The 12,150-nt window shown below is 48.5% G+C and overlaps 1 protein-coding gene across 2 annotated transcripts in view; it reads right to left on the bottom strand.

Moving 5' to 3' along the window:
• RBFOX1 (RNA binding fox-1 homolog 1) overlaps positions 1 to 12,150 on the bottom strand; it is a 364,369-nt gene that overhangs the window by 81,420 nt on the left and 270,799 nt on the right. For both annotated transcript variants that reach the window (XM_062180761.1, XM_062180760.1), the window contains exon 8: positions 2,500 to 2,580. In XM_062180761.1, coding sequence (XP_062036745.1) covers positions 2,500 to 2,580 — 81 coding nt within the window. The remainder of the gene's footprint in view (positions 1 to 2,499; positions 2,581 to 12,150) is intronic.

Genomic DNA, 12,150 nt, shown 5'->3' with positions numbered 1-12,150 from the left:
CATGGAGAATTGGTACAACATCCCCACGTCTCATAGGCAAGACACAAGCTGTCCCCTGAGGTCTTTAGAATAGCTCTGTCACTTCAAAGCAGCACAAATCAGAGTTAATTTGTTCGCTTCTATAAAGAAAACTCAAATACGAAAGAACAAAGTTCACAGAAACATGGAATCAAAAGTATGAATGGGGCGGGCATTGTGTCGCACTGGGACACGCTGCCGCCTGTGACACCCACATGTCGTCTTTGGTGCTGGCTGCTCCACTTCTGATCCAGCTCCTGCAAATGCACCTGGGAAGGCAGCAGAGGATGCTACAAACACTTAGGCCCCCCTCCAACCATATGGGAGACCTGGATGGAATGCCTGGCTCCTGGCATCAGACTGGTTCAATCTGGCCATTACAGCCACTTGGGGAGTGAACCAGCAGGTGGAAGCTCCCATTCTCTTTCTCCTCCTCTCCCTTTAGCTCTTTCAAATAAGTAAGTAAATCCTTTTAAAATTTCCAAGTATAAGTTTATTTTGGTACAAAAAAGTTTCAGTATAAATTTTTCCATAACATATAAAAAATGTATATTATGAAAAATACACATGGATTCCAAAACCATGTCTACAAATGAAATAGCCCTATTTCCAAGTGCATTTTCCATGAATTCTCTGAAATCTCCTCATATAAATATGTCATAGTTCTGCAAAGCCGTATTTGTCCAACAGGGTACCCAGGAGCTCCATGTGGCTAACTGATGCTGCATTAATTAAAATAATCATCCGATGTCTCCGTTCCCCCACACTGTGCTGGATGGCACAGGAACAGAAGATCTCATCCCGGACAGTTCTACAGAGTAATGTTCGAGAAACAACCAAAGAGTACACCGGGGCTCAATCCCATGGGGATTTTCTTAACCACCACTCTCTTCCAGAAAATTTCATATATGGAGAAAGAGGAAGAGCAAGTACCCAAAATAATTATGGGATTTGGAGTCAAATAGACACCCCAAAGCAGCTGAAGGTTGGGTCATTTCCCTAAGTTCAAGAAACACATCGACCACATCCTGGCAGTGAGACCCTGGGCGACTCACTCTACTCAAGGGCTCTAAGCCACCTTGCTGAAAAGCAAGCATTTTAATACCTACCTGGTGCAGGCTTTGAACAGAGCGAACAGGCGGAGCCTGTGGACACGTGTGACAGTCCCAGGTATACACACATGCCCAGCAGCCCAACCGGGACACTTCTCGCCAGTATGGTTAGATTCTGGCTTCCCAGGGGCACAGAAAACAAATACACCATGCATTTCATTTTTGTCCCAAGACCTCACTCTGCTCAGGAGCAATCCGATGGTCCCCAAGTCCGGCAGATTTCGGGGACCTGTAGGTCTGCCCTGGACGTCACAGCCATGGTCCCTGTGGCTGCTCACAACACAAGCGAGAAGGCTTGATTCAGCCTTGCACTGTGAGAACTGAATGCGTGGTTCGGGCCCGAGCGTGAGGCCTCGCCCCTGTCTCTCATCCCATGGACACCCTGCAGCCTGGGACCTCTGGGGCCTGCTCCTTCTTCCTCCTGCCCATCTCAGAAGCAGCCCACTCACCCTCGCTCAGGGCCCCCAGACTCACTTCTGAGCCTGGACCTGATGACGACTCACTTTGCTGTGCCAGTTTCATGGGCGGTACACACATGGTTGATCAGATCTCAGCGCTGGTTGGGAGGCTCTCTGAGGTGGGGCAAACCATCTGGGAGACCTCCGCGGAGTCAGTTGGAGATTTGATTTTTCAACCTGCCTGGGAACTGGGGAGGGGCTGAAGCATGCACCCCAGGCAGGGGACTCTGGTTCTTCCACGAGAGTTCTGATCTCTCTTCCGTATCTATGGCTGTCTCCTCCCTCAACTATATGAGTATTTCCACGTATCAAAGCAGCCTTATTTTCGAAAGGCAACTTTGTATTGTTGTTTTTGCTCCAATTAAATGGGGGAGAAACCACATTTTTTGCTCTCCTCTCTCTCCTCAGTGCAATCCTTCCACAAGGAACAGAGCACGAGCTATGGGCAAGCCATATTTCCCACCGGGACGTATTTATGCTTAATACTGACGAGCACCTTTCGCTAGGCTAGGGTGCCATTAGGATGGCCTGTAGGTTTTACTTAGACGACGTTATTTGCAAAGCTGTGAACAGAAGGCAGCCAACGAGCCAGAGAATCCCATTCACCCCTCCCCCTCCCCACAACCCAACGCCCACATCCCATCCATCGGACCCCCCCCCCCCCCCCCCCCCCCGGCCAACAAGGAATGGCTGGGATGTCTGGGAAATGAGGGTTCAGATGTAGAGGGGAATGAGCAGAGGGATTCAGATGCTACAGCCACAGGGGAACACACACATGCTTATGACATCAACTCCACCAGGTCGAGAGGCACACAGGAGCGGGGAGGAGGGGACAAGGACAGACAGGCAGGGAAGGTGACTTGACGCAGATTGAGGTCATAAAACAAAACGAGCCACGACAGTGGGCTTACTTGCGGAAGTATATACAAGTGAACTGGGGGCACTGTACATGGAGGATCCCTCCTGGTTTGCCTGGCACAACAGCACGGTGCCTACGAAAGAGAGAGAGAGATGGTATCTGGTTTGGGAACAGGCATGCTACACCTCAGAGTGATCACAGAAAACCAAACGAGAAAGGCAAAGAAATGGAAACACAACTACATCCCAGAGCCCAGACAGGGACACCCAAGGAAGCCTCTTGACTTAGCCAGAGGGAATCCATGGACATCCACCCTGCGCTCCATCAGTCACACGGCACCACTTCTCCCCTAGCTGTTAAGTGGTGGCTTCTGGCTGCCCCAGCCAGTCTCAGATCAGGATCTGAAGCACCATGGCCTACTCCAAAGGGAACATCAGAAATGTGGGAGAGAACTGACGGTAAGCCTGACTCAAGCACCACTTTGCTGTGTGACCTGGGTAAGTCCCTGTACCTCTTTGTGCCTCAACATTCCTACATGGAAAACAAGGATCAATATACCTACCTCCAAAATGGGCTGCGACTCATACAACTGCAGACGTGCCCTTGGGCGGGGCTGGCGGGCAATGACCACTTGATAAACAGGACACGTATGCACGGATTTGTTTAGCAACGACCTTTCTTCCCCCTAAGCTTCAGACTTTTTGAATCATTTTATCAGAGGAAGAACAGGAATAAGGCAGGGAAGAAAGCACTGTGGCTTTTGCCATCCCCCGTGGCCCACCCCGGACCCACTGTGGACACTGGAGGGGACGATTCTGGGCTCTTGCATTTCAAACTTTGTCCCCACAGCTCTCTGCCACCCAGCTGGGAAGGCTGTGAAACTAAGCTGCAGGCCACGGCCGCATTGCAGCGGCGATTTGCCTCCGCCTGATTTAAAGCAAAGGGCACTGGGCTTATCCTTGCAAAATGGAATTTTCCGGCAGGGAAGAGCCGTCCTGAGACATCTCAATCTATGCCATGTTTTGAACAACCGCCCACTCCAAGGATGGCCAGGGTCAGGGATCGTCATGGTGTCAATTCTGTGCCACTGTGGCTGCAGAGCTCCAACTCGGAGACTTTGCAAAGAGTGAGGGAGACTTCCGAGGCATCTTAAGCCCATTACTGAAGAGGGAAGTGCCTTCCTGTGGTTTCTGTTGACTTCCCCGGCTGGGAAAGGTCACCCGCCCCCGTTTGTTTTTGAATCTCTCTGTCATAATCCACTACAGGAAAGCAAGCGCACAGAAGGAAGCCTGCCTGACAGGTGCACGCCCAGGGACAGCCAACTTTCCTACCTCTTTGCAGACTTGCCCTAGGGGACTGTTCAGGCCAATCTTATTGTATCCCCAAGCCCCTCCCACCTCGCTTCCCCTCCCCTCCACACAAGATCAAGAAAAGCAGAATTTTAACTTGCAGATGGAGTTAAGTTCTGCCACTTAGAGAGGGAGAGCTTCTAATGTCTTTAAGTGAGGGTAAACCAGGCACCCTTCACAAGACTCTCTCCTTCCCTGTGCTCCGATCTGCTATGGGACAAATCAGGTGGATCCCAGGGCAAGCACGAGAAGCCTCTTCTTAATTCCACTCCTACCCTCCATTCCCTGTACCTCCTTGCCAGGAAAAACAACAAAGCTTTCATTAAGATTCCTAAGCCATCTCACCCTTGCCCTGTCACCAGTTCTGACAATTCCATTTGATCCTTCACAGGGAGAAATAACTCAAAGCAATGGGCACCAGTCCTTTTTACTTTTCCTCTGGGATCCTATGCTCATAGCTGGAGAAGGGTCATCCCACATCCCCCTGTCCCTTCCAAACAGCCCTTGGATATAAGAGTGAGATTAACTGACCTGCTCTTGGAAGCAAACATATTAAGGGTCTGGAAGGGCCTTGGTCATGTCCAACCTTTGCTAAACTGATCATTCTACTTCATTTAAAAACTGTTGGCGATGGCACCTAAAAATGAGCCTCCATGTGGCCTGCTTTCTCCTCGGTGTGTATTTCCAGTTTTAGTGGGTAAGTGGCATAGTCACAGGACGAAAGAGCAAACAAACCAATCTGCAGAGAAAGGGGGTTGGGGTCTCACATCAACCTAAGGGAGGCAAGTTACCCATGAGAGAAGACATTGAGCAGCCCCTGCAATACCTCTGGATCAGTAAGTACCTGTGAGTGAGTCTGCAAAGGTCATCTGTGTGATTCCACTCATCCCTGGCAACCTTAGAGAGGAATTGATGTTTCTATAGGGTAGACGGACAGCTACCCAATCAGAATCTTCTAGAGCAGGCCCCTGGCAGGTGGATTTTGAGAAATCTCTCAACCATGCAGTTTCTGGGGGTGCTGGGTTTTCAAAAGAAAAATGATCTAATTGTAGCAACAGCACATCCCGGAGGATGCCTCAGTACTGTATGGTTAGGACCCTCGGGTCAAGTTTCAAGATCCTCAATGCAATTTACAGAATTCCACTGGGATGTAACACGGAATCTGTCTGGAAATCTAAACCCTGGCACGGCAGAATGAAGCTGCCTTAATTTTCTGTACACTGTGGGTTCTGAGAAACTGGACCCTTCTTTGAATGCTCTCTTAGTAGAAAAATGATTTTCATGCAAAGATTCTGACCTTTGTAAAATAAAATCTATGTAGTCACAGGACATGGTTTTTGCTTTACCTAAAAAAAAGTCTCCAATTTAATTTGCAAAGTACTCACAGTCTGCTCCATTAGTGCCTTGCGACCTTTTCTTAAAAGCGAGCTTTGAACTCAGCGAAAACAAAGCAGCAGAGAAAAGCACCACCTTCACCTCCATGCATTCCTTTTGGGCAAAGTGTGTTTGTTTAAAAAAGTCAAATAGATAATAAAGTAGAAATAGCAACACGAAGAGTGCTTGCAAGGTCATTCAAAGCACTCTCTAAAACAGCAGCAACACAGCCTTCCCCCAAGGCCCTGGCACCGCACCGTCTGCCCTCTTCCAGTCCTCAAAGCAGATCATCCACCAGAAGCCATTTTTTTTTAACAACCGTGGGACTTCCTGTATTTCTTAGACTTCTGTAACTTGCTTACTCAACTCCTTATAGTTGAAGGACAGAAACAAGGCTCAGCGTATACCCACATCTACTCACTCCTTAGCCAGTGCAGCCATCATCAACCATCTTCAACAGTACGCCCTCCTATCAGGATCATTCTCAACACAGCCACGTGTCAACACTGCTATGCAAATCGAGTTAGCAGAGGACAGGAAACCTCTATGGCACTCCTGCTCCAGTGTTAGGTGAAAGTGTATGAAACTGACCTTTGGGGGCTGGCACTGTGGCATAGCAGGTAAAGCCGCCGCTGCAGTGCTGGCATCCCATATGGGCACCAGTTCGAGACCCGGCTGCTCCTCTTCCTATCCCGCTCTCTACTAAGGCCTGGGAAAGCAGTAGAAGATGGCCCAAGTCCTTGGGACCCTGCACCCGTGAGGGAGACCCGGAAGAAGATCCTGGCTCCTGGCTTTGAATTGGCACAGTTCTGGCCATTGCGGTCAACTGGGGAGTGAACAAGTGGATAGAAGACCTCTCTCTCTCCCTCTCTCTCTGCCACTCCTCTCTCTGCGTAACTCTGACTTCCAAGTAAATAAAGAAATCCCTTTAAAAAAAAAAGAAACTGACCTTTTATATACAATAGGGTTGAAGGCTGGCAGGGTCATGGGGTTCATCCTCAAATGGTATATGGTTTTGTCCCATCGAAAGGTGACCTACCCTCTTCTGAGCCCACAGGAGTAGATTAAGTACTCCCTCTTCTATGCTCTTATCCTTTTAAATCTCCCTGGTACATTCTCTATCTGCTGTATCACAGTTTTCTATTTACATCTTGGTCTCATAAGCTACAAAATCCCCTTGGGTAGAGCCTAATCATATTTATCTTTTGATCCCCAGCACTGAGCAAAATATCTGGCCCTCAGAGAGATGAATGAATAGGACTGAATCATAATATGGTTTTAAAGATTAACTCTCCATTTCTATTTTCTTTGCTAAAACAGTGCTTTTTCCAATCAAATTTTCTTGAGGGTGCCTTTTTGTGCCTAATGTTTATAGTCAGGAATTTGTACATCTACAGTCCAAATACATTTGCAAGCTATGTCGAAGATATTCTCTTGTTTGCTCTCTCTGTTCTTTGAAGGTTGAATAGCAGTCTAACACGAAACCTAGAGAGCCTTGTCATTTATTTCCCGTACCAGTATCTGGCAGCTACTGGGCTCCATGTCACAGAGATCAATCTTAGATAATCAGAATCCTTTCCAAAGACTGTCATAACACTCCTTCTGTACCACAATCCCCTGCACCCCAAATTCTGGCAAGATGTCTACACAGCCACTCTCAAGTGGGATCTGGAATCCTCCAGGGTCAGCATCGTAGACACAGGGTCCAAACACTAGCTGCTCCCCCTGCAGACATCCTCAGCACACGGGCTCATTCCTGGCACCTGAGGGCATGGAGAAGTCTAGAAGGGGTGTTTCCTGTTAGAGACAGGGAGGAGAAAGCATCTAAACTTTGCTACTTTGCTGCCAACCCGCAGGTGAGGAAATTGGAGCCAAAGCTGCTGGAGCAATGGTGCAGCCTTGCGCCCCCACACCTCTGCACAGGTCATTTCTTCTCCCAGGCAGCCCCTCCCCTCACCCCAGATAACTCCCGGACTCAACGCCTCCACCTCCACCAACTCATCTATTTGCCTCTACCTGGCCAGGTTCAGTCTCCTACCTCTGCTTGTCTAGATTGGGTTGTAATGATCCATTTAACGATTATCTTCCCCCACCGAAGCTACCAAGGCAGGAACCATGTCTGACTCATTCTCCTATCCCCGCAGGTCCAGTCACCTATGCTAAGAGGCAGGAAGCAGCTGCAGAGAGAAACCAAAGGGTTTCTGATAGGCAGCCAGGTTGTAGTTTCAAGAAATCAAAGTAGAATGGAGGACAGGCAGGGAGAAAAGAAAGACCATTTACCTAATGTCTACCTGTGCCATTTGAGCTGTATTAAATGGGTACAGCCTCAAGCCAGCCCAGTGGCTAACAACGAGGCCGTTTCCTGTATTTTCTGCATTCAAAAACAAAACAAAACAAAAGTCAAAGGAACATCCCAACTGCCTGGCAACTGAGAGTGACAGATCCATCGCATTATCCCCAAGATTCAGATGAGCTGGGGAATTCAGAGAGGGATGATTCTATCTCTAGAGAAATGCTAAAAGAAAAAAAAAAAAAAAAAGACACAACAGAACTTTGTGATGTATGCTAAGATTTAGCAGGAATTCACGGGCGCCTGCTCTGGATCGTTCTCTGCATTCAGGTTTTGTGTGTACCTCTCCTGCCGCAGGCTGCTTGAGCAACACGGGAACTGAGCAGCTTTCCCAGTGACACTCAGCCTGGTGACTTTGCTGATGATGGAGAGAGGACTGAGGGAAACCCAACAATCCAGTGGCTGAGTGACTCTAGAGACCATTCGCAGTCCTTCCGTCTTCAACGCTCAGCTATGAAGAAAGGCAGCCTTGAGTGTCATCCTCTATTGGATTGATAAGCATTGACTGATGTCTACGGTGCGCCAGGCACCACACTGGGCTCTGAGCACATCTGCTGAACTCCACGTGCTTTGTAAAAGGACTGTTGCGGGCGAAATGGCGGAGGAGAAAAGATTACCTCGGTTCTTGGTCTCACATGGTAGAAGAATTTCCAAGCGGACAAGGCAAAGAGAAAAGCAAGATTTACTTATTTAAGTCAGAGAACTACAGGAAGAGCCCCCCCTGGACTGGGGGCTGCAAGAGAGGCAAAATCTGAAGGGGTTGGTGCTACTGGGGTTTTTAAGCACAATTTTGGGGAAAAAACTGTCAATCAGTATAAGGAGGGGACAGAGACAGGATTTATTATCCTTTACCCAGCCGGGCTTGCTCCTGATAAAGCAAGAGAGCCACAGGAAGTGGGGGATAGCTGGGTTGTTGCACAGTAACCTGGGAGCTCAGGAGCTTGCAGGCACCCCTCCCTTGCTATTCTCATGGTAAACTGAGAAATTCCTAAGAAATGGGGCAGGCACTTCTGACTTTGCCAAAGGTAATTTTTGGAGAAAGCAAGCATTTTGCACCCTAAATGTCCACTGGGACCAACTTGTTGCCTATTAACCCATCTGACTCCTCACTGTCTCTTGAGCTGTTACATGCTCAGGGACAAACACAAGGGGACTTCAAAATGCCTGTGGAAAATTCATGCATATGAAGGTCTCCAAAATGCACATGATAAAAACTGCATGGATTTCAAAAAATTTTTGCATCAAAATAAATTAACCTTTTCATTTTCCATGGATTTTGTGAAGTTCCACTGTATTGACATAAGAAATGTGAACAAAGGAATGATTCCGAATTTCAATGCAAACCTTAGTCTACATGATTTGTTACACTGTTTGCCGAGATAAATTGCAAAAGTTACTTTGGAATAATTTTTAGTAGACATAACTATTATGAATATGGCAAAAGATTCATTTCTTATTTCTATTGATTGCTGTCAAAACTGAAAAATTCAATAGTACTAATTTTCAATGCTAGGAATATATTATGTATACAAAGGAGAAAAAGTTGTTTACAATATTTGCCAATATTTATACTGCATCTGATCCTCCCTAATAAGAAATGTTGTCAGCATTAGCCCTTCTGTACATGTAGAAAGAAAAAAAGAGGCATAAAACAACTTTGTTTTTCCCTAAAAACCTGGTCATCAATCAGATGCACATTCTAGATGAAAACCAATTTGGGCTCCTAAACCCTCACATTTTCAACGGCTCTGTCATTCTTCCACTGTAGCAGAAGGTTTTTTTTTTTTTTTTTTTTTTTTTTTTTTTTTTTGGACAAGCAGAATTAGAGAGAGAGACAGAGAGAAAGGTCTTCCTTTTTCTATTGGTTCACTCCCCAAATGGCCGCTACAGCCAGCACTGCGCTGATCTGAAGTCAGGAGCTTCCTCCTGGTCTCCATGTGGATGCAGGGGCCCAAGCACTTGGGCCATCCTCCACTGCCTTCCCGGGCCACAGCAGAGAGCTGGACTGGAAGAGGAGCAACTGGGACAGAAGCCGGCGCCCCAACCAGGACTAGAACCCAGGGTGCCGGCGCCGCAGGCGGAGGATTGGCCAAGTGAGCTGCGGTGCCGGCAGAAGTCAAGTTTTTAAAAGTTAGGACAGGGGCTGGTGCTGTGGCACAGCAGGTAAAGTTGCCACCTGCAGTGCCAGCATCCCAATGGGCGCTGGTTTGAGACTTGGCTGCTCCACTTCCAATCCAACTCTCTGCTATGGCCTGGGAAAGCAGTGGAAGATGGTCCAAGTCCTTGGGCCCCTGCACCTGTGGGGGAGACCCAGAGGAAGCTACTGACTTCAGACTGGTGCAGCTCCAGCCGTTGTGGCCATTTGGGCAGTGCACAAGCAGATGGAAGACCTTTCTCGCTCGCTCTCTCTGCCTCTCCTTCTCTCTCTGTTACTTTTTCAAGTAAATAAACAAATCTTTAAAAAATAATAAAAGTTCAAACAAAAGCAGAAAAACTGTGAGGAGTCAGGTCAACAGGGACTTAGGTTGGTCCAGGTGGTAGAGGAGGACAGGGGAGTCCCTCTTAAGAGGGGACAAATTGCTGGCTTCCCCCAGAAGTTATTATTTTTTTTGACAGGCAGAGTGGACAGTGAGAGAGAGAGACAGAGAGGAAGGTCTTCCTTTTTGCCGTTGGTTCACCCTCCAATGGCCGCCGTGGTTGGCGCGCTGCGGCCGGCACACCGCGCTGATCCGATGGCAGGAGCCAGGTGCTTCTCCTGGTCTCCCATGGGGTGCAGGGCCCAAGCACTTGGGCCATCCTCCAGTGCACTCCCTGGCCACAGCAGAAAGCTGGCCTGGAAGAGGGGCAACCGGGACAGGATTGGTGCCCCGACTGGGACTAGAACCTGGTGTGCTGGCACCGCTAGGCGGAGGATTAGCCTAGTGAGCCGCGGCACCGGCCCCAGAAGTTATCTTTAGCAAGATCAATGTGCCCACCCACCCCTCCACCCCCAGAGCTTCTGGATTCATCAGGAGAACAGCAAGGGAGTGGTGATCCACCCTTCCCAGTTCCCAGTTTCCTGCGAAAACACAAGTCTCAGTCTTACCCTTCTCATGGTTTTCTGTGTCATCATGAGCCAGATAGACAGGACAGGCAAGATGATAAATCGGCCTCTTTGTTCGTAAAATGGCACAGTCTTATCTTTGGTGCCATCTTGGGCTCTGGCCCTTCAGTGCCATTGCTGGAAGCCAGGTGACCCCATGGCCCAACCATGGGTGTCAACTCCACCCCCACCCTAATGGGATTCACTGCTCCTACTTCCCTGCTAGCCCCCAGGCAAAGTTCCCGAACTCGCCTCTCTCTCTTAGGCTCTCTTCCTCTCTCTTACCCTCTTGCCCTCCCCTGCCCCCAACCCCCGACCTATGGGGCGCCCCCCATCCGACTATAAAACCTTTCCTCTAACTCCAGTGTTTTGTGGCAACCTTACATTCTTGAGTTTTTGGCTTCATCTTCTAAATGACTGTTAGCTGCTGCTCTGTTTTTGTTTTAACCCCCAAAAGTATGCTTAAAATATGTAGACCCTCACAGTTCAGGGGACTTCCTCTCTTGGAGCTTCCCCTGATAGGAGGAAGTTTCTGATTTAAGCAAACCTTGATTTTTCGGTATGCCTTGCCTGAATGGAGACAAAGAACCAAGGTCTTTTTCTGCAGCCTTGTCACCCACAACAAAACTATCCTACTTGAAAGACGGAGCTGTGAGCTGGTGAAAAGTGGACCCTTTGCTGACGGGGAAACCCATAGAAACCTCTAGACTTCCCAGCAGGAGCAGGTGTGAAGGAGACAGAGGCCAGGCCAGGTCCTCTCACTATCACCTGCTTCATCCAAATCCCCTAGGGAACTTGCTCGGCACGGACTGCTGCCCACATGCCATGTTCCTGCTGTAGCAGGTCCAGGGTGGAACCTGAGAATTTGGGTGTCACACGCTCCCGTGTCCTGGACGGACCACACCTTGAGATCCCAAATCTTAGGGCCATGAGCTCTTTCCTTCCTTATACTGAGGTCTCAAAGGACTGAGACCCCACTCTTCTGTGCTCCATTCAGCGTCTGGGAAATCTGCATCTCCAATTAGAGCGCCAGATGTCCTTGGAGAAACAAAGGCCTCAGGTTATCTCCACGGATTTAGGACAAAGTTAAGATGGCCAGATACATCTGTTCTGAGTACTTTCGTTGATTAAAGAAAAAAAAAAGTAGCATGTATGTATTTTTGCTTTGCCCATCTTGTGTACTGATAGACTTTGTCCTGGCTGTGACACATTTTAAGCTGAAAAAGTAACTCACCCTAACTCCTCCATGGAGCTCTCTGGAGATTGGTGAAGAAGGTGCACAAAGTCACTCACTGCACAGTCCTGGAGAGGACACCCTGGGGTCCCATCCAGAGCACAGACACCCTTCCTGCCCCACTGCTGTGGACAGAATCACGTCCCCCCAAAATTCACAAGACCCAATCCCCAGTGCCACGGAGTGTGCCTTCCTTTGGAGACAGTCTTTAAGGAGACAATGAAGTTAAACTGATGTCCAACCCATGAGCCCTAATCCAACTTATGGGGTGGTCTTCTAAGAATCAGAGACTGGACAGAGGCACACACAGGAGG

This window comes from Lepus europaeus, chromosome 21 (genome assembly GCF_033115175.1).
Source record: "Lepus europaeus isolate LE1 chromosome 21, mLepTim1.pri, whole genome shotgun sequence".
Lineage (NCBI taxonomy): Eukaryota > Metazoa > Chordata > Mammalia > Lagomorpha > Leporidae > Lepus > Lepus europaeus.
This window is presented reverse-complemented; position numbering and strand designations above follow the sequence as displayed.